This window comes from Pezoporus occidentalis, unplaced genomic scaffold (assembly GCF_034315485.1).
Source record: "Pezoporus occidentalis ecotype Australia unplaced genomic scaffold, CSIRO_AGI_Poc_V1 ctg219, whole genome shotgun sequence".
NCBI classification, from domain to species: domain Eukaryota; kingdom Metazoa; phylum Chordata; class Aves; order Psittaciformes; family Psittacidae; genus Pezoporus; species Pezoporus occidentalis.
The window spans coordinates 328,943-356,610 of NW_026914062.1; the positions used below are offsets into that span (position 1 = coordinate 328,943).

A 27,668-nucleotide genomic window follows, 5' to 3' on the forward strand; every position below is an offset into this window, starting at 1 on the left:
AACAAAACTGAAGTAAGGAATTCTGTGAGTGAAAGACCTTAAGATGATAATGTTCTAGATCACTTCTGTGTCAATTCCCTGAAATCAGACGGAGTTTTTCAGTCTTGCTCACTGCATGGGCACTAATGCAGCTTTCCTTTGTTATGCTAACTACAAAACTTGTAGGAGCTATGAAGCCAGTGGCATCAGGTAACTGCATGTGCTGTGTTTCCTTAGGAAATGTGGCTAAGATTTTGTTTCAAGTAGAAAATTAACCTAAAATATTGCTCAAAAATGTTTTTTTTTTTTTTTCACTTCTTCAATAAAGAAGACGTGGTACTGAACAGACAGGTCTTGTGCTGAGAGTGTCATTGCCTTTGGTACGTGTAGGTCTGGAGGAAGGATGCCTGGAGCCTCTCAGCAGCTGCACTTCAGAGTCCTGCGGTCACTTGCAGTATGATTGGTGCTAAGACAAGGATGAGGAGCCCGGAGTGAGGAGTCAGCACATCAGGTAAAAACCCAGTAGGTTGGAATCTGTTTGGTTTATTTTAAGGGAATTAACAATTCCTGGCAGGATGCTTCTGGCTGAGTTTACCACCAGCTGGTGAGGAATTGGTTAAACTTGGGGAATAAGAACGTGCCAAAGGAAAAAGAAACTGGTAGAAGAAACTACAACCTTTGTAGTCAGCAGTGTGACTGTGTGTAAACAGCACCACGTTACTCACCAGCTCCATTCCCTCGGTGCTTTTGAGTCAGTCGTTTCCTCCACTGACAAAGGGTTTTCTGCTGTCAGCACAAAGGCAGCGAGTTCCATAGGGAAGAGCCAGTTGGAATGTGTTCAGCAGCACAGTCAGCAGGTACCTCCTGAAGGCAGACTCTGTGGCTGGTCACCCAGGCTTAGCAGGCCTCTGTTTGGCTCTCCTCACCGTTCATACTGTTTCAGTTACTGGCCAGAAGATGCTGCTGCATACGGTCTTTTCTCTTGCTTCCCCCAGGTCTACATGGGCATCCTCCAGGGAACTCCCAGTGCCTCATTTTGCTGTCTGTGATGCAGGAGGGAGGCCCATGTTGTTATCAGCATCCTGCCATCTGTGAGAAGTGCTCCAGGCCCATCGGAAGGTAGGACAGAGCCAAATGTGTCCTACTTTCTGATAACATCATCCATCCCTTGGGGAGGGGAAGAGGATTGTAGCTCTTGGAAAGACAGGAAAAGCTTTCACAAGTAATTCATGCAAAAACCTGGGACTGTGGAAAGAAAGCGGAAAACAGCAGTCTTGCTATCTGTGCCTTGGGTGCAGCACCTTCTCCTTGGGTGATCTCTAATGTGGAAAGGAGAGCAGATAGAAATACACGTGTATGTAGCTATCAGTGTAGGGACAGCTACTTCTGGAGTAGGGCTGCAGCAAGCAAGCAGCACCCTCTTTAGCTAAAGTTACGCTTGCCAGAGTCCTCTTGGATTGATCTACAGCACATAGACGATTCCCATAGATTATCCTTGAGAGTTGGCCAGGCTCCATGTTTGTCTAAATTTAGCAGCAGGATTATAGAGCATTATGGAAAGCAACCTCCTTTTCAGCCAAAGGACTTAAATGAAATGGCCTGCAAACCTGAGGCAAGCTGTAAAACTCTCTGGGAGGCAACCTTTGAGCACCCTTTCCAGAGCCAACCTATTCATTTTTCCACTCTTTCCCAGTCATTTCTGATCTCAGGATGCTGTGCCTGCTGTCCCACTGCTTCATTATTTTAGGCGGGTGCAACACACGGGCCGCAATTAGCGTGAGGGATGGAGTGTCCCTTCGAAAGCTCGTGGTACCAGAACACTGCTCCCATGTACAGAGAGACCAAAAGATGTGGTTAGAGGCACAATGCTGATGGTCAGGAAGGGGACACTCCCTGTATGCTGAGAACTTTTGGTTCTTTACAGAAAGAAGCTATGCTGTACACTTGTGGCTTGAGCTTTTCTCATGTTAGAGAAGCCTGACCTGCTGCTGCCTGTGTGCTCTGAGAAAGGCTCTCTGTTCTCTGTCAAACTGCTTTTAGGTTCAGACCTGGAGGCTTTTCTAGTCTCTGATAAAGGAAGGCAGAGGCACAGGGCTTCTTAGTGATGTAGGGCCTGAAAGCCCTGTAACTTCTGGAGCACCACCAGCCTTGTGTGCAGGAACCCATTCCACTAGAGCAGCTTGCTCCAAGCCCCTGTGTCCAATCTGGCCTTGAACACTGCCAGGGATGGGGCAGCCACAGCTTCTCTGGGCACCCTGTGCCAGCGCCTCAGCACCCTCACAGGGAAGAGCTTCTGCCTAAGAGCTCATCTCAGTCTCCCCTCTGGCAGGTTAAAGCCATTCCCCTTGTCCTGTCCCTACAGGCCCTTGTCCAAAGCCCCTGTCCTGATTTCCTATAGGCCCCCTTTAGGTGTTGGAAGACTTCCATGTAAGCTGCCTTGAGATCTGGAATAGAAAAGCATGCAAAGTGCAGGCCTCTTCTTTACAGAGGAGTGTTGCTGAACTGAAAGATGGGGCCCGGGGCAGCCTGTCTGGTGCCTCTTCCTGGGATTTAGAAAGTGATGAGTAAGAGCCAGGTGGGATGGCACGGTTTGAGCTGCTGCCTTCTCTCCCATTTCTTAAGGCAAACACACTGGCTGAGTAAGTGTTCGGAGTGGTGATTTGATCCCTCAATCATTTCCTCCTGAAGCTCTGTGCTGTCCACTGTCTGCCAAATTGGACCAGTCCTCTGCTTCTATCCCCTAGAGCAAAGCCTAATGGTTTCATCCTGGATTTGAATAGGGTAAGATGCTGCAGAACCACAGCTCCCATGCGAGTGAGTCAGTCCCAGGTCATAGCTTGACTCCCTTCTGTCTTGGGCACTTGATACTCAGCAGTTAATATGGGGGGCTCATTTATATGGATGTAGTTTTGGGGTACTCACTTGCACATGGTAGCTTGTCAGGAGCCCTGACTAAAATCCTCCTGCTTCCTAGGAGCACACAGCTCCTGCTGTGACCCTTAGAGGAACACTGAGAGATGCATACACATGAATAGAGCAGCTCCTGAAGTTAAGATTGGTGGTAACTCCAATTCAGATCTGCATCCCCTCAGGAGCTTCATGGTTCAGGTACTGATTTGGAGCTCATACCTGCATCTTTATTCTTTTAATTCCGTGTGTTGAAGACACTAGTGGCTCTCAGAATAGATTTAGGAGATAAATACTTAATAATTCTACTGGCTTTCAGAATAGACTGGGAGTTAAGTGTTGAATATTTCAAGTACTTAGTATTTCAACACATTTGTCAGTTTAAAGCCGTTCCCCCTCGTCCTGTCACTGTGATGTCCTGAAAAGAAGCAGCAGGTAGTAATGACTCGTGTTTCCCAAGGGAATCAGAATACTGGGGAAATCCGAGAGGCAAGAGGGATGCAACAGGCTGTCCTAAAGCTAAAAGTCAGGGTTCTGTCCACATTAGGCCTCAGTTGCTTCATCCTGGTTGTCAGTCTTCACACAGTGCCAGGGCTTTCCAGGCTCCCTGGGAGGAGCAGCAGCGTAGCCCAGGCAGTAAGGAAGGTGCTGATGTGCAGCTGGTCTGGGCAGTATTCCTAATTCTGCCCCTGATCCACTGTGTGAGTTTGGGTGAGTCATTTCCCTCTGTGCTGTGTGTCTCCCTCCTGCTCCTGGCTGTTTAGACTACAGACTTTTCCTACCAGAAGCTGCTTGTGCTGTATCTAAAACCTATGTGCAGCAAACATGAGTGTGATGCCATCGATAAGAAGACCCTTGCAAATGTGAGTGAGGGACCAGAAAAAAACATCTAAGGTGGTTTTAGGTTGTCTATTTCTAAAGGCATTTTCACTGAACCGGTTATGACAAGCTCCTTAAATCCTTTTCTACTAAGCTGAAATTACTTTTACAAGGAACTGATTTTCCAGATTTCCTTTTTACACGTTTTGGTTTATGCCAAAGGTATTAAACTTAGAGAAAACTGTAATGGACCTCTGTGCTTTGTGGATGTCGCTGAGGTGCTGCTTTGTGTCTCTGTTTCCACTCCTGATCTCTTTGCTGCTTGTTTTGGGATTTCTCATTAGTCAGTGTTGTTTGGGGTGAGCACTTTGATCCTGTGTGGACCTTCTCTATCACAAAGGATGGTGGTTGGTGCCTATGGGTAATCTGAAATACAATAATGATTTTGGTACTTCGTATCTAAGAAATAGGGAACATCTGCCCATGTGGAATTCTCTTGCTGGGCTAGTCTAGATGGAAGATCACGGCCTGTTGCTGCTGTCATCTACTGGAATTACTCCTTCAGCTGTACGAGGAGGCACTGCTACAGTGCAGGGGACTGTAGATTGAAACCCCAGTTCAGATTTGTACCTAAGAATGAACTCAAAAGAAATGAGTAAGGAGATAGAGGCCAGTACTCAAGTGTTCCCTGGATCAGGTCTCTTTGCCTGCTGAGATTGAGGAAGTTGTGCTTATATTAAACACCATTTAAAGCAAAACCACCTCACTGAGAACACTTATTGCGTGCGCTGTTAGGACTTAACTAACTTAACACTTAGCCTGACTGCATCTGCTTCAGCTGCTCATTTGGAGCAGTGTGGAATTTGATGCTGATTCAAAAGAACTGTCTTTAGTGTCAAATATTTATTGATTACAGGGCTTTGACAGTGATTTTCACAGGTTACAAATGGCAGGATACGTTTATGACTAGGCAAATCTGTTCAGCACCAGAAAAACCCTCTGGTGAAGCCCAGCTCTGTGGGATCCACAGCAAAGACAAAGTGAAAGAGACTCTTCATTCTCTTTTCTTTTAGGGGAGCCAACTTTCAGCATTCCCTAGAGCTCTCTAGTGGCACAATATATGATCTGAGGGGTATTTGTGGAACACAAGGTTTTATGAGGAAGATTCCCAGCAGGTGTAAACTGACATAGTGTAAGTTTGCTCACTGGTACCTGCTGAGTATCTGCCTCTGATGGTTTTGAGGGGCACATTTGGCGTTTCTCCCCACCCTGAACCCAGCTTTTTGGGTTTCATGTTGTGGAAAAATAACCCAAATGCATTTTTTGTCTTGGAAAAATAATCCCCAGGCCTCAGACTGGAGGGGAAAAAAAATCCATGTTGGTTTCCTGGGCAATTTCTCTGTTTTTGTAACTGGTTTCTATTAATGGTTTTGAGATGAATCCCAGGAATCTGCAGCGGACTGCATTCCAGCAGAAGGGGGTGTTTAAATATTGTGCCATGCTAGACCAAGCTGTAGAGATGCCTGATGGCAAAGGATGCAGACAGAGCTCTCTGACCTGTACAAGGACAGTGCTGGAGGAGCACAGAAACACTCATGCACAGTATTGATGGAGTCAGTAGGAGAGCAGCCTGCTTGTGTGCTCCAGTTTAACTCCTTTGTGCATGTCTGAGTCTCTCCTAGGCAAGCTGCAAAGCTCAGTGCATTAAGCAGAAGATCAAAACAATCTTAAGCTTCCACTTAAATACCTGGACATTCACATTAATCGATTTATGCTCCAGTGCCTTTGGCACAAAGGGAAGCAGAGTTTTCCAGCTGGAGAGCCAAGACAGGAAGAGCTGAATTGCCTGCAAAGGACAGCCCCCAGACAGCACTGTTCTGGGCAGCCCTCTCATTCTGTTTCAGAAGTGTTTGGGCATAGCAGAGCTGAGACCATGGCAGTCACTACCTCTGTGGGGTGGGTTTGGGGACTTCACCTTTCTCTTTGCTGGAAACAGATTGTGCCAGGGGTATTATTAACTCTTTCCATCATATTGCTTTATACATACCTAGTGTAAATGGTGCTGGGGATGTGCCATTCTCATACACTACATGTGTGTATTTTCCTTAGCTGCTGCTTTGATGACTCTATCCCAGGCTGGTGATCACAGTGGACTCCAATGAAGTAAAGCAGAAAAACCTCTGGCCAGACCCTCAAGTTGTCATTCTGAGTTTGTTCTTCAGAGAAGGCACAGTAGGGGCTTTAGCACTTATGGGGAGGGAACAAATGTAATGCTGGGTCTGAAAGAGGGACAGGGCTTGTTACATCGCTGGGATAATGACAGGCTTCACTTCACAGCCCTGTCATTGTGGTTGGGTCTCAGATTTGTCCTTTTAGTTCACAGCTCTTGCTGCAAGTTGGATTATTTCAGCCTTGCTTCTGGGATTCATTGCAGCTGAAAGCTTTATTGTAATGAGAAAAGCTTTGCAACCAAATGAAGCCACCCGGGAAGAACATACCCTCCGGTGATCCTCATGGTTCTCTGTGACATTGCTCTTTTCCACCAGCTCTGAAGGCTCCCCTGATCCACACCACGTCTTTCTTAGGGGGAGTGAATATGGGGCATGTTCATCCCTTTGTGTGTTACAGGTTGATCACTTGGCACAAAAAGGGTTATTTGAGCGTATGGATAAATGGTATCAGTGTCCATCAACCCTGATGTGCAGTACCCCTCTTGCTGTTCCCATGCAAAGCTCTGTTTCTGCTTGTGGTTTAGCTTTGTAGGATCCTTGCTCCCTTTGCTACTGACCTGTCAATTAGAACTCTTTATTCCCAAGCTGTAGCATTCCCTATTACTTTTTCAGTTCTAGGAGTTATCCTTGCTTCTGCTCATGGGTAGGTGTTTTCTCCTTTGATCATGGCAGAGTATTATGGGTCCTGTATTTAAAGAGGATCTGAAGGAGCTGTTGGTAACAAGCATGGAGTGCTGACAAATCCTGTCCATAAGGCCTTGTGCTGTGATTTGTGTCTTTGTGTCAACAGAACATTAATCCTGGCATTCCTTTTTAATACATTCCATACATTTAGAGCTCTGAAAATGGGACAGCAGTGGCCACTTCCACTACAGCTTCCCAGGGTTAATAGCTCTTAAAAAGGCAATAGAGGGGTGGAGGATACCTCTTGGCATCAGACCTTCTTCCTAATCTCATACTTGCTTAGTGTTTCTCTACCAGTGGATTTCAGTTCAGATTCATAGGAGGCAGCCTGTGGCCATGGAAAACAAAAGTGTTAACATGGAAGGGATTGGGAAGAGGAAACTTCCTGGCTGACATGGCTTGCCCGTTATTGTTTCCTGCAAGGCAAGCAATATTGTGACCCTGTGCTGTCTTTGGGCAGGGATGTTTTTCCACCTGGGTCACCAGCATTTCGTATCTGAAATAGATAAGAAATAGCTATTATCTGAAATAGCTATTTCCTATCACTGTTTATTTCATATCTTAAACAGGGGTGCCTGGAAACACAGGGGCCTTTCTTCTCCCTGTTAGCCTGCTCTGTGCTGGGCTTGGCAGGTGCAGAGCCCTGGGAAGCAGAACCACTTGGTTGATGCTGGAAGGTTCCCTCTCATTGCATGGATGAGGCTGCTTCCTTTGGACAGGAGCTGTGGTCAGGGTGCACAGCTGTATGTGCCGCAGCGGGCAGCTGAGAATCCATCCCCAGAGTACCTCAGGGAGTGAGGAAGGAGGAGGGCTGGGGAATGCTGCCCAGCACTGCCTCTATGGAGAGCCTAGTTAGAAATCCAGCTCCTGATGGGGCAGTGTTGACACAGCTGCCTGTGCAGGGGCTTTTGGACTAGCAAAGCTCTGGAATACAGCGCTGAGTAGAGACTGCAGGTTTAGAGTGAGGAAAAGGCAGAGAGCAGTGTGAGAGCCTCCTGTGTCCCTTCCCTCCTCTCCCTCTGAACCCCGAGAAGCTCTTTGCTCAGTGCATGGTTTTCTTTAGGAGCCTTCAGTGGGTTCGGCCTCAACTTGGCTTCTTTCAGTCAGGAAATAGCCAATTCATGACAGCAGCAACCACAGCAATCTGCATCCATCCCAGAAGTCATGCGAGAAGCAGGCTGTAACCTCTGCAGTGCCAAAGCTGGGAGGCAGAAAGGTGGGAAAGCAACCTGGAATTGCAGCCTGGAAGGTTCTGCTTGTGGCTGAGAGAAACCAAGGGCAGGAGAGGGTGCTGGGTCTGCTGCCTGTGCAGTGGGAACAGCTTCTTGCCCACAAGCCAGGTGTTTTCCAGCCTCTGCTGACGCAGCTGAACAAAAGGCTGTCAGATTGAAGCCTTTCCTCTGGCCCCATGGCCTGACAGAGAGCAAAGGCTCCTTTTGTCACCAGCCTTGTGGCTCAGCACCAGCCCAGCCCCTCAGCTGCTGTGGGTCATATTGTCTGCCTTGTGATGGCTGAGAATCTGCAGCAGGTTTGCAGTTGAAGAACATAGGAGGAGCCTTTGCTGCATGCAGGTGTCTGTGGAATTGGGTCAATGCAGATACCTGAGGCTTGCAAAGACAAGCCTATGGTTTGCATTAGGGTTATAATTGGACTGTATCTGTTCTGTACAGAGTGGAGACCTGCTGGAGCTGACAGCAGGCTTTTGAATGGACATGTTGTTTAATAATAGCTCCAGTGGTTTCTTGGAGTTTCTTAGGAAGTGTCTGGTTCTGTCTGCTGTTAACCATGAACAACCATAATCTCACAACAGCAAGCAGAAAGCTTTCCCATATTTCATTTTGTACCATGTACTGCCCGCAGCTACAGTGGTAGGTGCTAGTTCCTGACATTACACTCATGCAATCTTCCTGCAAGTCTTGTATTAAAAGACCCCTGGCTGGTTCAGCCACCCACATGGATTAGGCTGTTAGGCCTACACAAGGCTGGATTCAGATGGAGCCGTATTCCAAGTCTAAAGCAACATTTGCACCTTTCATACCCGTGTCTGAAAGCACTTGGACTGCTCTGACTCAGTGTCTTTTACCATCTTGTCCCACTTGAAATAGACTTTTCCAGTGGAAATGAATTGCTGTTTTCAGAACTTGGATTATGGGGAAGAAAAATGTCTTAATGCTTCTAGGCAGCAGAGGAGATAAACCAGTTCTAAATGGTTTATCAGCCTAAGGCTGCTGCCCTCTAGGTTAGGCTGAGGTTTCACCTGTTCCAGTTGAGCATACACACACAGGGGTAGATTTTCACTTGTGAAGCACTGTTTGGCATTTAGGAACTTGCTGCTGCTTTCTCTGCTGTTTGGCATGGACTGTTTTCAGTAACTGACTGCATTAACACCCCTAATCATAGTGGAACACAGTGCACTGGGTTATATAAACACAGTTAAACACATCAGTTCAGGCCTTAGGAGCTGGGAGATGTAATTTAACAAGTATTCCCCTTGAGCAGAGAGTGCTGAAGATTCACTTGTTGCTGGCTTGGCACTGCTATGGGGGCTGCTATTATGAGTACACAAAGGAGAAGAGCAGCAGTGTGTCAGGTCCTGCCTCTTTGTCTTGGTGCCAGCCAAGTAACTACAAGCAGAGTTCAGTTCTTATGTGAAGGCCTAAAAGCAGAAGTTCTAAGTCTGACCCAGCTGTGATAGAGAAACTTGGGCCCCCCATTGCAGTATTCTGGGGCTTTTAGTTGCATTCTAGGCCCTTTTGCCTGTGCTGCTTTAAGCTCCCACATACCCAGTCTCTGGCATTATTACCCTTGTGCTGAGAAAGCTGCTATTAAACCCTTGCTTACAAATCACAGGACAGCGTATTGTTTTCCAGGTTGTCTTTGGTGACTCGAGCTTGAAGTAAAACCATATGAGGAGGCAGAGATCAAAAACTGAAGGCAGCAGAATCAATCCAGTCGCAGGCAGACAGCTGGAGGAGTGTCAAACAAAGGAAGGAACAGCTGGATCAAGTAAAGCACAAGGAAAACGAGCTCCATCCCTAAGGGGGAGGGAGAGAGATTGTTTTGCGAGCCCAGAGTTGTGTGGGACCAGCTCTACCCCATCAGACTGCACATCAAAGCCAGGGACAGATCAGAAGGGCCCAGAGGGAGGGGAAAGAGCAGAGTGGGTGCTTGTAGGAACTGTGTAGAACGAGTTGGGGAAAGGAAGGAGGTGGAGCGGGAGAGTGGAGCGGGGAGGTGGGGAGCTGGAAGTTGGAGGTGGAGTAAGTGCCGAATATGAGCTGCTGTCCCCAGCTCCGGGATGGGAGCTGGTGAGGTCACGGGGTTTTCAGTTCCCAAACAAAAAAGTTAGGGGGAAAAAAAAAGAAGCCTTCAACTTGTTTTTCCAGTGAGACGGAAACACGGAGTCGCTGCGGGAGCGATGGAGCAGCTCGCAAAACTCCTCCTGTGGCAGATGGTGCTTCAGCAAAGTAAGCTCCTGGTGCTGGCGTGATGGGCTGGGGGCTGAACTGGTGTCTTTGGAAGGGTTTGTTCAGGTTTAGGGGGAGGGAGTCATGGATATGTCATGGAAAAGTGGGAACAGGGAGAGAATGGAGAACTGTTGAGGGTTTGAATATACTCCAGCATGTTTGTGCAGTCTCTTTTTTCCTATCAGTTACTTGATCAGCAGACTCCAAAATACTGAGCTTGAATGTGGCTACAGTAAAGCTTCTGTAGCAAGATTCCCATGATCCAGGGTTATTTTATACTTTTGAAGAGGCAGAACCAGCTGATGTTTGTGTGAGTGTTTGGGATGGAGGGGAAGAATGGAATGTGGGGGTTTCTGTTTGGTTTGGGTTTGTTTTTGTGGTCAGCATCACGTTAGAGACAGAGGAATTCACTTTTGGGTAAGGTGCAAGAAGGGGCTGAGAGCTCACAGGAACAGAATGGCTTCTACCTGTTCCTTAATCACAGAGTTTTCTGTAGGAGCTGAAACAAGATTCAGTGTGCTGAGAGCATCCCCTCGAGCTAAACAGAGAAACCCCAGGAAGGCTTGGATGGCAGAAGGTTTGGGGATTAATGCAGACCTCCACCAAATCCACGCTTTGGGCTCTAAGGAAGCACCTCTGAGCAAAGGACCAGTTCCAGCTCCAAGAACTGATGGTAGGAAGCAAGGAGCACTGGTGACCCCCTGCTCTTCCCAGCCTTGCTAATGGAAGGCTGAGGCTGAGCCACCTGAGCCTCTCAGCATTCCTCAGCAGGCAGATGGAGGGAGCTGGAGAGTTCTCACTTTGGTCCCTAATTAGATTCCATGTCACCACATCATCCCCGGTTTTGCAATGCCTCAAGGCAAGGTTTAGCAATTTGCAACGTGTGGGATCAGTCCTAGGGACAGAAGGGTTAAAGTGGCTCGGAAAACCAGTGCATGGGGCTGGGTTAAGCCTGGAGGAGGGGGAGAGGCCATATATTGGATTTCAGAGGCACCAGCCAGTCCAGCTGCTCCCCAGTGTGGTTTAGCACGTTGGCGGTGCTTGGGGAGCGCTCAGGGCAGGAAGAGCAGGTTGGGTTGCTGTAGAGCAGTGGGGAAGCTGCATAGAGCCAACAGCATCCCACCCAGGGATGGGTGATCGCTGACAGGCTCTTTTGAGGTGTATTTTAGAGGGGAGGCAGTCTGTATGCCAGGCAGCCCTGATGTTTGAGTGCTGCTATCCCCATACAAGCCAGGTTAGAACATCACGAGTGGATAGAAAGAGGGGAGAAGGGATGAAATCGGTGCTGTTCCATATTTGATCCTTTCTGGAGAGAAACCACACCCTCAAGTGTTAATGTCTTGCAGGGAGGAACAGCACTGTGTTTGGAATGGCTCTGCAAACTAGGCTGTGGGCCTAGAGCCAGCATGGAGTACACAAAGCAGAGAAGGGCTTGTAAATCTCAGCTAATATCTGAAGTGGCTGTGAGAAAGTTGGGGCAAAGCTGTGAGGATCCTGGTGGTGCAGTGGCCAAGATGGAGATCAGTTTCTTGTCCAGGCAATAGGCTTCCTTTCTGCTGAGGTAGCACATTCTTGCTTTCTGCCAATTCACAAGCATGTTCCTACCTGCAGTGAGGGGTTGGAAGTGTGGGGATTGGATGGGTAGTTAAGGGCTCTCCAGTCCTGACATCCTCTATGGAAGCAGAAGACTCTGCTGCTGGGAAAGCTGTTCAGGAGGCCTTTAAAACTAAACAGAGACTTGATCAAAGCCCAGTTTAAAGGCTGGCTTTGTAAGGGAAACCTTGGCTGGAAAGCTTGGTCTTGCAGTCCTAGCCCAGCAGGACTGGTGGGGAGTGGGACATGTCTAGGTGGAACTGCACTGCTTCCCACCTCCCTCCTTTGCCTCTTTGAGGTGGGCCCAGATGGTTACTGGTCAGTGGGACTTAAAGACACGGCAATGAGAGGAGAGCTGAGCCCATTTGTGTCGCTGTCACCTTGATGTCACTGCATCCTGAGCCATTATGGCCCCTTAGATGAGGGGTCAGCTCCCTGAGGAGCCAGCATGGAGCCACTGCCACTCTCCAGAAGTGTTTGGAAATAGCTTGGTAGCACAAACTGCTGGTTTTGCAATAACTGTGATGGCTCTACAGAGACCATTAAATCCCCTGCATAAACCTCCCATGGGATTTATGGGAAAACTAAGGAATCTGACGCAGATTTTGTGAAAAACATGTCATTTCTCTAGGACTGACCCATCCCTCTGTGCTCCTAATGTCAAATGATGTCTCTTCCTTTTTCAGGAGAGCAAAAGAAGCTGAGGCCAGGAGATAGCAGAGAGGGTGTGCAAAGGAATAGGGAGCTGAGCTTCCTTAGGCAGGCAGTATCAGCCTCACAGACCTGGTGGGTTATGGCACTCACTTCTCCAGTGGCTCCATTGTTTCCTTTCCTGCTCTTCGCTACAGTCTAGGTTCAAGTGGTGCCTGTTGCCTCTCAAGGCTCAGTCCAGGCAGCTTCTCCTTGCTCTGCTGATATCAGGGGCAAGGATCATCCTAAGCTCAGCAGAAGCACGGCAGGTAGAGCTGGTGCTGTCATGTCCCATGCAGTGTGCGTGGCACTCAGGCAAGTACTTCTGATGTCTGCAGTTTCCTTTTCTGCTCTGGTAGGCTTTCAACCCCTGGTATGAGACAGGAACTTAGTGGTTTCATTAGCACATGCATCTACCTGTGGAGCAGGCTCTCTGCCAGCAGCTGTCTCCAGGAGAAGTGGTGGCATTGTTCAGGCAAGACTCAAGGGACAGTTTTGTGTTTGAGCTGTTCCAAGGATGCTGCCTGGAGAGCTCGGATATGTCAGATATCTTGCAGAGCCTGAGGCTTTCCCTTCTAGTTTGCCTGCAGTTTTTTGTGGCTTAATTCTTCACTTGAAAAGTGGATGGGATTCAAGAAGTACGAGCTGGCTCTGCCTTTTACAAGGGATTAGGAAATGCTTTTGCAAGCTGCTTTCCTCTTCCTACATTGTGGAACCAGCAGAACGCGTCTGGGATCCTGCTGAGGGGTGTGCTGAGTGCACAGAGCATGTCAGAGCACAGCATCTAGATGTCTTTTTGTGGGTACATCACCCAGAGAGGACAAAGTGATTATGCAGAGCTCCAGGGAGTTCCGTGGTGGTGACTCTTAAGGCATTCAATGGTTTTGAAGCTCCAGGTCCTAGAATCCTGTGATTGCAAAACTAAGCTTTCACTTGGTTTTGCAGTTGCAGGTGACTCACCAGAGCAACTGCTTCCAGTTTCCCCCAGTCCTGTAGTTCATAAGCTGTGAACTTTGCTGGGTTATGGATATAACTCTGCCTTTGTTCTGTAGCTACTGGGTTAGACAAACAATAACTGTAGAAAGCATGGCTGGGGGACATGGCTTGTTTGCACTGCTTGTCTCACATAGCAGAGGAGACTGAAAAGGGAAAAAGGCTTATTCCTTCTTTACCTAGTGCTCAGGTTGTGGAAGGTCACTTGGTTTCAGTTGTGCTTTCTCCAGGCATAGAAGAGATCTGAGACATTCCAGATTCCTTAGATTTCTAAGTGATCTCATTTACAGCTATGTCAAATACATTTGAGTCTTATCCATGACTTGATGTATGTGGTGCAGATTGCCAGCGCTGCTGGGGGTTCGGAGCAGTCAGTTCTTCCTTCTTTGTCTTGTGGAGCTCCCATGCCTCTTGTAAGGACTTGTCAAAACAGCAATATGGTAAAATGCAGGCAAGGCATCAATGGACTCTTCCCTTTTCCCAGTGGGAAACAGCATCTCCTGGTCACTGAGGAGCAGACCTAGGAGTGTAATTGTCAAGTAGGTGAGAGTGCTCCGGCCCTGCTGCTTAGGGAGGGAAAGAAGCTGTCAAAGCCCACAAGGCACAAGCTTTTCTTATCTAGAAGCTGTCACATCAGACAGCTTCGCTGCTTCCTTGCTTTATAGGGAGTTGTGTTTGGGAGCTGCTGGAGAAATGCCTGTAACTGAGCCAGCCCAGCCTGGCTAAAAGCCCCTGTGGGTGGGATGGAGTTAGGGCCTGGGTGGTCCTCACCATGCCAATGGGGCCAGCTAAAAGATACAGGCCCAGGGGTTAGTGCTGGTATGATGTTGGGGCTGTGACAGGCTGCTGAGCAGAGCACATTGCAAGGCTTAGGTGGATACTTTGGTCGTTAGATTTATGATGCTGCGTTTGGGCTCGGTGTTTTTTACATTAACTTCCAAGAGGAAAGGAGGAAAGTGAATGCATTCCTCTGCCCGCGCCAGGAGAGGATGTTTCTGTAGCACCAAATCAGTTGGCTGTTCATGAGCAGCAATGCAGGACTGTGGAAGCTGTGGCTGTGCAGCCAACAGCTCTCACACGCCACTCCCTAGCACCCAACCACTGTGCATGTCCTGAGAACTGTGTTCGTCCCTTGTCACAGGGCAAACACCAACTCAGGCACGTTTGTCACACTGATCCACATGGATGCTGTGCTGAGAGCTGGTTGTCCTGTAGCAAGTGAGACTGATTTCTCCTGGAGAAGGGTGGTTTGGTGCTGTGAAAGAGCTTTGCATCATTCCTTCGCTGTTCTAAGCTAAATCTGAGTCCTGGCTTCCAGAGACAGAGGTTGGCAGCTTATATGTTACCATCAGGCATTTTGCAGCCTGTTAGGACCGGCCATCAGATGATGGAATTATAATGTTGTGTGTATGATGTCTTTTTCTTATATCCAGGACAGCACAGACTTTGTCCAAGATTTGTGTGTGTCATGCTGAGATTATAACTGTATTAAAAAGAACTTACATTAGGAGTGGCTTTGAACTGGCAGCTCAACAGTGCTGCTCAGTTTTGTTCTCTAGTGGCACTGCCCAGGGCTTTGTGATAGGAAAAGGAGAGGAAATGGGGTTTATTCTCAGCCCGTGCACTGGGGGTGGTTAAAAGAGCCCCAGTTTGGAGTGAATTTATTCTCTTTTGGAATTCCCAATTCCTGGGTTAAACAAGAAATGCAGCTTTTGTCCAGAGAACGTTGTGCCCATGACATTAGCAGGACAAAACATCTAATGATCTTGCTGGAACCCATTTGGGTTTGACTGCTTAGAGATGAACGATGTCATTGTGTTGGGAATCTCATCCGTGCCCTCAAAGAGTGATGCCAGGAGACCTCCTCACCCCCTCCTACACACAGAGCAGGAGGGACTGGACCAGAGAAGTGCAGAGACAAAGGCATGAGTTCAGTTTTTGCAGAGTTCTTCCTGCATAGATCCGAGTCCCATGAGTTGGAGAGAGTTGCAGCTGCACCCAGAGCATGCCCCATCCCTGGCAGTGTTCAAGGCCAGGTTGGATGGGGCTTGGAGCAAGCTGCTCTAGTGGAAGGTGTCCCGGCCCGTGGCAGGGGTTGGAACTGCATGAGCTTTAAGGTCCCTTCCCACATAAACCAGTCTGGATTCTGTGATTGATAGAAGAGTCTCTGGGGAGGATGCTCCAAAATGATGGATGTGTTTGCCCCCTGTGAGTGTCATGTCATAGTGTGAAGCAAAACAGCCCAGTCATAGCACTCCTCATCTGACTGACTCAGCATACTCCAGAGTTACAGAATTCCCGCAATGCTTTAATCCCACCATCAGTTTTACAGGAGGTTGGTTCGGAGTCTTGGAGATGAAAGTTGACTTTTGGCCTTTGGTCACTACAGTGACTGCTGCAGCATGGACTGACCAAGGTCTGGTCCTCTGGACTTAACCACATTACACGTGTTAAAAAAGTGTATGAACAGAGAATAGGTGGAATAATAGCAGAGGAGGTTGATGCTGTCTGTGAGCAGATTTGAGTCTTTATTTGTTGTCAGTAACACTCTCTTTTCTGTTTTGACAGGTTCTGTTCATTTATACTCAGGTGAGTGATCTCTTTGTAACCTGCCTGGTTTTGTGATCATGAGAAGCAATGAAGGGGCTCTGATTCCATGGCATGCACTGGGGGTTTCAGTGCTAACTGCTTGGACCATATATCCCATGAACTGGTGTTTCTAAACCTCAGTTAAACTGGGGGTGAGCATTAGGAAGGATAGGTTGAATCTGCAATCCTGATAACACACATCATAGACATTGCTTTCACTAAATGAAATCAGTGTTTTTAAGTGGCTCTCTATTGTATTTCTCCATGAGAGAGCTCTGTGTTGGTCTTGAAAGTTCCTTCCTTTTGGATGGAAGGTGTGCAGAGATTCTGGGACAGGTCTGGTGCCTTCTTCACGTGCCATAAATCTGGTAACTCTGGTTTTTGCTCCCGGTTTTCAGTCCCAGCTGATGCCTCCAACCCCCAGGACAGTGTTGTAGTGTCAGTGCTGAACATCAGTGCTGCAGTGGGCTCTCAGGCTGTGCTGCCCTGCAAGAGCTACCGCATGGTGTGGACCCAGGATCGCCTCAACGACCGCCAGCGTGTGGTGCACTGGGATGTGTACAGCAGCTACTATGGGGACAACAAGATGGAGAGGCTGTGTGACATGTACTCTGCTGGAGCTCAGCGAGTCTACAGCTCCTACAACCAGGGGAGGATATTCATGCCCCAGAATGCATTTACAGATGGCAACTTCTCCTTGGTGATCAAAGGTACTAAGCAGCATCTTTTCTCCCTGTGCCTTCTGCAGAATGGAGGGATTAACTTGGTGTTTTCAAGGGAAAATGGCTATTTTACAGAGTATTTTCTATCAGTAAATAAATATCAGGTAGTAAGGTACACGAGGTTATCTGAAGCACTGATAACAGTGTTCTGTTTCCCTTTGAAACAGTCCCATTTTAAAAGAGAATTGATAACAACTCATTGCCTGTAAGTGACATGGTCTTCTTGTGGGCCTTTGTATTTTAGTTCCTGAACTTGAACAAAAGAATGTCATTCATCCTGTGCCTGCTCTTTGCTAAACTGAAATCAGCTTTCTCTTTCCATCTATTAATACAAGTATGTTAAGCAGAAGAGCAAATAACCTGAACACAGTATTGTATTAGGGGAGGTGATTCTTCTCTGTTTACCCTACCCTGGCAATAAGGATGGGTTAGAATTAAGTTACATAAAGGTCCTTTTGCATCCATATGGGCATTTGGGAAACAGTGTAAATGACAAAAGTAATCATTGCCTAAGTATAGAACATTGAACTTCCCCTCTCTTCCCTGTTTTGTAGATGTTGCAGAGAGTGATGCAGGCACTTATTCTTGTAACCTTCACCATCACTACTGCCACTTATATGAAACTGTGAAAATCCGCCTAGATATCACCAAGAAAGGTAAGTGTGGTGGTCCTTTCTGCCAGGGACTGGCAGCTTTGTTGGCATGTGCCAAACAGTGCCTGGAGCCTGGTGAGTTAAATGTATACTCTACATGTTTACTGCTCCAGCAGTGGAACATCCCCAGTAACAATCCATCATCAGTCAGCTTGGCCACAAAGATCTGCTGCGTGCATTGGTTGGTGAGCTTGCCCTGAGAAGCCTGTAGTTAAAAAGCCTCCTCAAGTTGCCACACCTTAACTCCAGCTCTAAGAACAAGTTTCTAAGGGCTGGTGGCAACTGCAGTGTGTGCCACCCATGCACCACTGCCATGCCATTTAAATCTGTGTGGTGCACAAGTGAAGCTACTGGAGCTGATTGTGCTGGAAGCTGTAGAAATGCTGATGGGATGGTAGAGAAATGCATCTCTTCTGCTGTTTTCACAGCTTCTATGCAATAAAAACAGTCAGACAGGGCCTGTGAGCCCCAGTCTGCTCATGTGTTTTGGTTCTTCTGTTATTCCTTGTCCAGAACAAAGTACTGAGCACTGCTTCTTGAACTCCTCCAGTAATTAGGGCATTTGTGGGTAGAGAAGCATTTCCTGCATGGAGGATTGGGATGCAGCATACTGAAGATGAAATCTGTTATTGCTGTTCCCTTCTTAGCCTGCAGAGAGAATATACTTCCTGCTTTCTGAAGCAAGGGATTAACTTTGTTGTGAGGAAAAGAAAGTGGTCTTGCTTAATGCATTGACCTAGCATGTAGAAGATAAAGGTGTGTTTCTTTACTGACAAGGCACTTCCAGATCTTTGGAGGGGATGTTTTAGAGGATTGCAAGGTCTGGGAGCAATCTTGGGTGAGCCTGGGTGTCTTTAAGATAGGACAAGCATGTAAAGATGCGCACAGCAAGGTTGCACAGCTCGTGTTGTCTCCACAGCTGAAGATGCAAATGAGTACTGGGATGGGGAAATGCCAGTGCTTGTTGCTCTGGCAGGCAGCACCGTGATGCTGCCCTGTGTCAACCACAACCACATCTGGACTGAGTGGCACAGCGAGGAGGAGCAGCAAGTGGTGCACTGGGACAGGCAGCCCCCGGGGGTTCCTCACGACCGGGCCGACCGCCTCATTGATCTCTATGCGTCTGGGGAGCGCCGCTCCTATGGGCCTCTCTTCATCCGCCAGAAGATGAACATCACTGACACAGCCTTTGCCCTGGGTGACTTTTCCCTGCGGATTTCAGAGCTGGAAAGCGCAGATGAAGGCACTTACTCCTGCCACCTGCACCATCACTACTGTGGCCTGCATGAGCGCAGGATCTACCAAGTCTTCGTGACCGAGCCGGTGAGAGAGAAGAAGGTGGTGAACCTCACAACTCACAATGTTGCTCCAGCCGTAGGTAAGTAGCCTCTGGAGGTGGTTCTGATTGAGTAGATAAGTATCTCAGTTGCACCTTTGAGCTCTAAAATGCTCAGTAAGCCACAGGAATAGAACACATCACTCCCCACCATCACCTCGGGAGGCCTTTGCTCCAAATGCCAAAGCATCCTTGCCTTTCCTGTCCACCACAGTGGTGTGCAGGGATCCCTCAGTGCCAGCAGCTGGGAGCGTTGTCAAGGCAAACCTGTGCCCTGCAGAAGTGCCATAGGCACCCCAGAAGTGAAGATGCTGCTTAGAGCAGCACTGAGGTTTCCTTTATGAAGGTTTCTCACATTTGAGCAAGGGCTGTTCCTATCCTCAGGATTGGATTAGAAGAGTAGGTGAGGTCTTGCTTCCCTCTCTACTAGTATATGGCTCTAGTATATTTGTCTTGGTTGTTTCTGAGCTGTGTCCATTGCTTTGGGAGCTGCATGTGTAGGATACTAGTGAGGATCCTGTAGAGCTGCTTTAACACTGCTGCGCCAAAGTGGGTGTCAGGGTGTCACCCATCAGGGTTAATTAGCTGTAGTGCCAACATGTCCAGCTCCAGGGCAGCTCTGCAGCCTGTTCTGCTCTCTAACGCTGACATGCCCTAAGGCAAACAAGCTGTTTTTCTAACAGCCTCCCTTTCCTGGTTGCTTTTATGAAGGTGTGGGGCTGAGGGGCCCATTCTGCTTGCCTTTGCTGTTACTACATGGTGTAGATCACAGGTGTGGGTTGTTCCTCCCCCCTTTGCACAGGGTTTGGGCTGTGCAAGAGGCCAGACTGTGCAGAACTGAGCACCAGGATTTTTTCTTCTCCCTTCAGCTTTGCTTAAACCAATCTTCCCATTCTCCAGTGCAGTTGAGCTCTCATCTTTGAGCCTGCCCAAGCTGAAACCCATCAGGCTCAGTTCAGGCAGCAAAAAAGAAACCAAAGATCCCAAGTTCAATATTTAAGTCTTTTGGGTCTAATTTCTTATTACCATTTTGAAACATTCATTGTGGTTTAATATTTATTGACTGCTTCATAGAGAATTTTGACATGTTTAAATAGGTCTATTCTTCTGGAGCAGTTGGCTTTGTCAAGTCACAGAAACCTAAACCTGCTCCCTGGGACTGAGCTTTGTGTCCAGGAAAGCCAGGCAGTGCTGCAGGGATGCGATGCTGGGGCTGAGCTCACATGGGAACCAGGCCATACAAATAGCATCCTCACTGCCTGCTGCCCTTGAGCCCTCTCCAGATCCCATTGTGCAGATGGAAACTAGATCTTGTGGTCCGAGTTGCCCACCCAGGAATTGATTCCTCCCTTTCCTGGCTGTTGTCCTGCCTGCTCTGAAGTTAGAACCTACCAGGTCTGTGTAAGCTTGGAGTAGTGCCCTTGGTGCAGGAGGAGCTTGGTCTTCATGAGAAAAGCCATTGCCACTGTCAGAAAGAACAGTCCTGGAGAGCTTTGTCCCCCGAGGGCAGTGAACCCTCAGCTGGTCTGGGAGCACCACACACAAGAATGTGCTGAGTCTATGGGAATGTGAAAGAAGCTGAGACATCCGGAGTGCCTGTTTCCAGCCCACTGCTGATGGGGAGCCTGCTGGGACATGTCCTGTTTGTGTATAGCAGAACAGGCTGAGGTGCTGCCCCGTTCCATGAAAGACCCTATAGAATGTGGGGATAGGACACGAAACCAGAATGAAACATCAGGAGATAAGAAAAACAAAACAAAGAGCTTTTTGCAGCAAGCAGCTATAGTTTTTGGCCTATCTCCAAGGCCTGGAGCCATTTTCAGACAGGAAACTCCATCCTGTTTTGAATATAAGCATGAGTTCAGTTCTGCTCTCAGTCTCGGGGATCTAAATGTGGTATGTGTCTACTAACTCAGTGCAGTTTTACTCTGCCTTTGCTTTGGAGCAAGTGATTGGAGAATGGCATCTGTTGTGTCTCATACCTATTGCTGAACTCAGTCCTTTATCAGTCTTGGGACACATACCCAGCATTTGGGAGCCCTCTTTCTGGAAAGCTCTTTACTTTTCCCAGCAGAAGAATCTAACCATCTAACCCTTTACACCTCAGTAATGTTCTTCCCCCCGTTAGAACTTCTTTTCCAGTAGTTAAACCATATCCCATGAGTGAATTAGAGGCAGATGGACGTGCTGTGTTGAGATGTACTGATCAGATCATGCTTACAGAACAGGATAAGGGGTGTCTATTGCCTTAGTTATGCTCTTCTAAGCACTGACAGATAGTGGGAGCAACTCAGTGCCTCAGTTTCCCCAGTTAAAAAATGGGGTACATTCTCCTGCCTCCCTGGTGGTGCCCATTGGTGATGCTCAGTGGGTGATGCCCATTGAAGTGCAGCAGCGATGCCCTGTCAGAACACTAGTACAACATGTATTTTTGCTATAACTTGATTGAGTAAGCCCAAGCTGTTGAATCTCTGTTTCCACTGTTTGTTGTTACAGTGACCTCTCCAATGTTGACTAAAGTTTAACTCAGCTCCATCCCTGTCTCACAGCATGGTGGGCAAACCAAAAGCCAGGGATAGAACGCATTTGTGTGTGCTGACTTCTGGCTCGACTGCTGCTCCAGTGGCTGCCATCTCATCGTGGCAGCTGCTGAAGGAGATCCAGAGGTTTCCTAAAGCAGGGCTGTCACATGGACTGTTTGCAGCTTTGCAAGTGGGTTTGTTGGTTTGGGATGGTTTTAGCTTAGCAGTGGTGAAAAACACATGCCAGTTTCCAGCACTGCAGCCAGCAAGCACACAGCATCAAGCAATGCCAGTGTAAAGTGGAATATTACTGGAGTGGAAGGCTACCAGAGCAGAGCATATGCTAAATCCTCTCACTTCTCAAGGACTGGTGTTGCATTAGCAGCATCAGCTCTGGTTTCAAAGTATGTGTTTCAATCCACTATCATCTTACTTGAGTTATTGTCGGTGGGTTGGTGTTTTTAGAGGTTGGAGACAAACTGGAACCAGTTTGTCAGCATTCCTCACGTTAGGACACATCTGGTAAATGGCACTGTGGGTTTGGGGGTATTTCCCCCCGTCTTTCCCCTTATTCCCTCTGACCAGTTTACAGGCTTGAACTCCCAAGGGAGTGGTAGAACTGCACACTGGTGCCTGCCTGGTGCTCTGTGGCTGGTCCCTGTTATGGGGTGAAGGTCTCCCATTCAGCTCTGTTCTGAAGAGCAAAGCTCCCAGCACAGGGGTTTGCCTGTGCCTGGGCTGGATTTGTCCATTCCTCTGCCTGCTGCAGGCAGAGCATTCGCTTCCTCTTTCTGTGTGTAAAACATTGACCTATTTATTTGAGATGTACAAAAATGTTCCACGTAAAGGGTTTTGAGTTACCCTTTCCTGCGCTGCGGAACTGAAGCGCGGCTGCACCCGCAGATGGAATCTTGGCTTCTCTTTGGGGGGGTTTATTTATTTTATTGATTTTTTTCTATTTTTTTTAATATAATTTTATTTCAAAGGAAACTCATTCTTTGGCATTGAAAATTCCTCCCACTCTGTAAATTATAACCCTTGGCAGGGAGGGGCTGCTTCATACTTCAGCTGTCTGGAGCCCAAGCAGCGTGGTGTGTGTGTGTTGTGAGGGACCCAGAGGAGGGTTTCCTTACCCTGCAGAAAGACCTGGGGCTGTTTAATGTCACTTCTTGCTGGACTCGCCCTCTACAATGAACAAGGACATGCTCATAGCCAGGCAGCAGGAAGTGAATGTGCAACAGTCACTGTATTTCATGCTCCTGGGAAGTAAAATGTTCCTGTGAAGAGCAGAGGCATCTTCCATCTGACAGAAGTGCAGTATGTTGTGAATTAGGCTGCTATTTGCCCTTTGCTTCATGCTATTCACTGAACATGCTTTTCTTCAGCTCCTTCAGGGTCACTACAGGGCCTGTACTGACAGGTCAAGGGGGAATGGCTTTAACCTGCCAGAGGGGAGATTGAGCTGAGCTCTTAGGCACAAGCTCTTCCCTGTGAGGGTGTTGAGGTGCTGGTACAGGGTGCTCAGAGAAGCTGTGACTGCCCCATCCCTGTCAGTGTTCCAGTGTTCCCTTCCCATCCAAACCACTGTAGGATTTGGGTCCCTGTATGGGCCCACGTGTGACTGTGCTTTGTTTTGGGTACCAATTACAACCATCAGCCTGTGTTCCTTCTCCTCTGCCATCAGATCCAAACGTTGTCAGGGGCCACAATGTGATAAATGTCATCATTCCCGAGAGCCGGCTGCACTTCTTCCAGCAGCTGGGCTACATCCTGGCAACTCTGCTGCTCTTCATCATCATCCTCATCATTGTGGTGCTCATCACCCGCAAGCGCCGGCAGAGAGGTGAGTGCTGGAAACCACCAGCCCTGGTGGTGCCCTGTTGGGATAGCTCGTGGCAGCAGAGCTGGCTCTGCAATCACTGCACAGCCCAGTGCTAAAGGCAGTGGTGCTCTCCTGGAAAGCAGCAACATACACACTGGGGAGGCCTTTGCAGGTGCTGATGCCAAGAGAGATTCATTAGTTTGGTGTAAAAACAACTGCTGAGTAAAGGGAAAGGTGGCATTGGAGCACACCTGAATTCCTGTTCATTGGAGGGGTTGTGGAAGTGACCATCGTGAGCATCACAAATGAGGAGCGTTGTGAAGAAGCCCAGAGTGTTGTGGTTCTCGCTGCTCTGTGGGAGGGCTTGGTTGGGCTGGATACAACTGCTCATTCTGTTTCTTCTCCCTGTTCAGGTTATGAATACAATGTGAAGAAATATGGAGAGTAAGTACAATTACAGCATCTGTTATCTAGGGTTAGAATGTATGAGAATGAACTTTTGGGTTTCAACCCTCAGCTGTCACTTAGAGCCTGAACCAGCTGAGGATCTGGTTAATGGCCATGTAAAGCACAGGCTGTTAGATAGAGTTTATTCATTGCTTTCCCTCAATTCTTTTGTAGCTTTATACTCCAGTTATTATTAGTGTGATGTTCCCAGGAATATATCCTTGCATGATGATTGCATGTTAGGGAGCAATTGCATCTCCTCTTGTTATACTTTGGGAGCTGATTCAGAGATGCTGTTCTGTGATATGTCAGTAGGAGGCAGTGGTGAAGGGGTCATGCACAGATGTACTGTAAACCCTGCTGTGAGATGGTTCCTTTGTGTTTTACTATATATTGTTAAAGTGGAAGAGATGGGGAAGTTCCAGTGCGGATTATTCTAAGCTCTGGACAAACACATGGGGAAGGAAGAGCCACAGCCAGAGATCTTGAGGTGCTAATAGAAAAGACAGTAAATGGAAGAGAGAGGAGAACCAGATTCCCTAGTAAGCAGTGTGACCTTCTGGAATCTGCTAGTTTAGGGGAAAAGGCAGGAAAAGCACCCATGTACAGTGGTTGCCAGTGCTGTGATCTGTCATACTTCAGATGAACAGTGTCATTTCAATTCTCTAAAGCAGCATTAGGAATGCTGTTGTGACAAAGTGTGAAAGCAGCCAGTTATTAAAGGATGTGACCGTTCTTCACTGTTATTCCTTTCCAGGAAGGATGTCAATCTGAAAGAGTTTACAGTCGACACAACAGATCTGACTCAATACAGAAGTGAAGACATCAGGCTGGGTATGCACCAACCAGCAGCCGTTCTCCAAACCAGGTCAAAACTGGTTGTAACTGAGGCCCCAGAGGTGTACACAGAAGCTGAAGTAAAGAACAAAGGGATTGCAAAGGGTGGGTTGGAGACCAGGACAGCAGCAAGTCCAAATCCTTCCTTGTGTGTCTCGGGAGAGCCCCCCCTTAGATAAGTGCATCAGTGACCTTCACCTTCCAGCACTGTGTTATATGCTGGAAGACTCTGTGGTACCTGTGAGGAGCAGGAACCTGAAATATGCATAACTGATTAGTGCCAGGGGCAAAATTAAGTCATAGCAGCTTTCCTTTCCCTGCTGAGTAAGTCCATGAGTTATTCCTGGAGATCTGGAGATGCCAGACCCAGGAGTACTGCAAGGAAGGACCCATCACCTATCTGCCTTGCCTGTAAAGTGTTGTTTGCTTTTAATGTCCTAATGGCTGTGTGAATTATACTCCTCCTTTACACAGATTACAAAAACAACATCCTGAAGGAGAAGGCTGAGCAAGCCAGAAGCTTCCCAGCAAAGAACATTGATTTAGACAAAGGTAATAACGACTTGCTTCCCCCTAATTGGTGGCTGCAGGAGCCTTCTGATGGGTTGCAGGAGGGAAGGACACAGTTTAGCAGGGAGCTGACCAAGCCACAGCCCAATGAGGAATGATAAACATCATGACAAATGGCAGCAGGAATGAGAAGCTAGTTGCCTTGCTATGCTTTCATCATGGAGCCACAAGATGCAAGTGGTGATTAGGCTGTTAAAGACTTCTGGCGTGGCACACATGGATTCTTTTCTTTATTGGAAAAAGAATGCCTGGCAGGGCTGGAATAGTGCATTCTGTAACCTCAGAGGGAGGTGTAGCTCAGAAATGTCCTGGCATGGTGTTTGGGATGAAAACACTGTGCAGAAGAGAGTGTTTAGAGCTGAAGTAATTTATGGGTAATGGGCAGGCACTTACTTCATCCAACAATAGCAAACAACTCTCCCTCTCGAGGGGCTGAATCTCCTTTCGCTTACCCAGTATTAATGCTGAGCATTGTGCCTCAGTTTATAGAGTCATACTTATGGCAAACAGTGCTTCTGAGTTGTTGTTGACTCCTCGTATGAATTTAGAATGTAATAAATGAGACTGAAATGCTATCAAGGAGGGAGTGGTCTGGAGAATCCATGGATTGCCTTAGACCCTAATGGAGTTCTCGTGATATTTTTGCCTGTATTTTGCAGAGGTGATCTGTGCAATAGTTTATTCCCAGTAAATCTCACTGTGGGCTTTCCAGAGAGGGTACTGGGGACATGGTTGACTGCACATGGTCACTTGTCACTGTGTGGCTGACTCCGTATTACTGTGTGCTGCTCTGGATGGTTTGAAGTCTCTCTCCAGTTACTGACCTCCTTTTCATTTGCTTTCAGATTTCAGGAAGGAATACTGTAAATGAAGACATTCCCAAGCTGCTGGCTGGACCAGAAGCTTCAATCAAAGATAGATAAATGGAAGAGAGATGCCTTTTCTCAATATCATGTCTCTCCAGTTACCATAGATCTTTTCACATAGACTTCTCCCCACTAAGCACAAGGGTATTTGCAAATGCTTTTTGAAAGAGTTAGATTGTCTTGTGTGCACTTACGATGGGTTTGGGTTGCCTTTTCTTCTTCTGTTCTCCCAATCCTCTATTCCCCTTCTTCTTTCCTGATATTATTGTTGGTTTTATGCATCAATGATTTTTATGAGCTGAATCAGCAGACCTTTTGCTTTGATGTTACTGCTTTAAATAAACCAACCTGCATCACTCATCCTGAGCCATCATTATATCAGGCAATTTTCCATGTAGTGTATTCATCAGGAAAATAATAAAGCCTGATTGTGATCTCTCGTAGGGAGGCATAAATCAGTGTCACACAACACTTGATATATTCCAGGTCAAGTACAAAGAGTAGACCCCTTCAATGTAAATACCTTATATTATGAATGGGGAAAAGGGAGGCTCACAGATGACCAAGGGTAGGGTTGGGATCAGCTCCAAAGAGCTCTGGAAGCCTCACTCTGTATTTCTCACTCTAAGCTTATTTGTTGATTTGTTTTTGTTTCAGTGCAAACCCAATCAAATTTGGCAGGAGCAGACACATTCAGCTGAAGGTGATGGAGTTACAGTGCTGTAAAACCAGTCTCAGTTAGATCAGGACCAGGAATGTTATGGAGAGGGCTAAACTCCTGTATGGAAATCTGGGATGTGATTTTCCTGCAGTCCTTGGGTGGATCCAGGCCACACAGAGCTTGTGTGCACATCAAAACCAAGGTATGATTACAGCACAGGTAGACAGATAAAAGGAATAGCTTCCCATGAGCAGACCATAAGGAGCAAGAGTACCAACACTCTGCACTCAAGAGCATGTCAGGAATGTTCATGGGCCAGGGTCTCAGGAGGGGAGTTGAGGAGGGAGAGGAATTCCTTCTTACGGATTTTGGTGTTGTTTTGGGGAGCAGGTACCTGAGATAGTGGGGCTGTGGGCTGAAGGGGAGTTCTACATTTGGACAGACACTGTGTCAGGTGGGGATGTCAGTAGATCAGAAGTCAGTAATTCAGTGTTGTAATCCCAGCAAGTTAAAACATCAGGAAAGCTGCAGAATATTAACAGTTCTACACAGCTCCTCTACTACTTGGGGTATTCTGTGGCACTGTTCCCAAACTAGGCACTCCTGTGGTCCTTGGAGCATGGAAGAAAAGCTCTTTCCTACTGTTGATGACAGCGGCTTGTGTTCTTGTTGTGTAAGGGTGAAAGTGGCCAAGGATTGCCACTACCTCTACTCTGGTCTGAGGAGAGTGGCAGAGGGAGGGACCGTGCATGGGCCCTTGACTGAATGGGACTGGGGAAGGTCTCCAGGATGATGTGAGTGGTGGAAGCGTGAAGAGGACCTTGTGTGGAACTACTGTGAGGGTGAGGGAGGATGTGAGGGTGATGGTGTGGCTTCAGTCTTCAAGTGCCTGGTATCTCTGTGGATTTCTTCCTGGGGATGGAGAATTCTGAGGTCTTTGTAGATGATGAAGTAGCTGTGGTCCAAGGAAAGCATGCCAGTCTAACAGTGGACAATGGGGAATGTGACCTGCAGCCTCCTATGTGTCTTGGCTGTTGTTCTTAGACACCTAAATCTCATTTCGGACTCTGTCTCCCTCCTCCCCCAAACACCACTGATCTCAGCTGTTGTGTGACAGGGCTCACTTAGGCTCTTGGCAACGCAGAGGTTTACTACTGGGTGTGATGGCTGTGAGTTACACTGGAGCTGAGCTCAGCTCCCAGCTCTGTCAGAAGCATGGGGTAAGACCTCCTGTGTACCAGGAGGAACCGAGTTGTCTATTTAGAAGCTGGGATATCAGT

The 27,668-nt window shown here is 47.7% G+C and overlaps 1 protein-coding gene across 3 annotated transcripts; it reads left to right on the forward strand.

Annotated features, from left to right (window-relative positions):
- The first annotated feature begins 974 nt into the window (after positions 1-974).
- MXRA8 (matrix remodeling associated 8) lies at positions 975-26,087 on the forward strand. 3 transcript variants are annotated; one of them, XM_062620055.1, is made up of 10 exons: positions 975-1,098; positions 15,932-15,952; positions 16,351-16,662; positions 17,229-17,330; positions 18,247-18,705; positions 22,870-23,028; positions 23,421-23,451; positions 24,212-24,288; positions 24,766-24,843; positions 25,707-26,087. In XM_062620055.1, the coding sequence occupies exons 3-10, from the start codon at positions 16,455-16,457 to the stop codon at positions 25,730-25,732; spliced, it is 1,140 nt and encodes a 379-aa protein (XP_062476039.1). In that variant the 5' UTR covers positions 975-1,098; positions 15,932-15,952; positions 16,351-16,454; the 3' UTR covers positions 25,733-26,087. The 3 variants fall into 3 exon arrangements, with proteins under 3 accessions (XP_062476039.1, XP_062476038.1, XP_062476040.1); XM_062620054.1 differs by lacking the exon at positions 975-1,098 and adding an exon at positions 9,834-10,087; XM_062620056.1 differs by lacking the exons at positions 975-1,098; positions 25,707-26,087 and adding an exon at positions 9,982-10,087 and having other exon boundaries at positions 24,766-25,683.
- The last annotated feature ends 1,581 nt before the right edge of the window (positions 26,088-27,668 follow it).

What these genes read in the sequence shown, in the direction of transcription:
- MXRA8 (XM_062620056.1), top strand. Translation starts at nt 10,039, where the DNA reads ATGGAGCAGCTCGCAAAACTCCTCCTGTGGCAGATGGTGCTTCAGCAA. An exon ending in CCGCAAGCGCCGGCAGAGAG is followed by an intron (nt 23,029 to 23,420) that starts GTGAGTGCTGGA and finishes CTCCCTGTTCAG; the next exon opens with GTTATGAATACAATGTGAAG. An exon ending in AATGTGAAGAAATATGGAGA is followed by an intron (nt 23,452 to 24,211) that starts GTAAGTACAATT and finishes ATTCCTTTCCAG; the next exon opens with GAAGGATGTCAATCTGAAAG.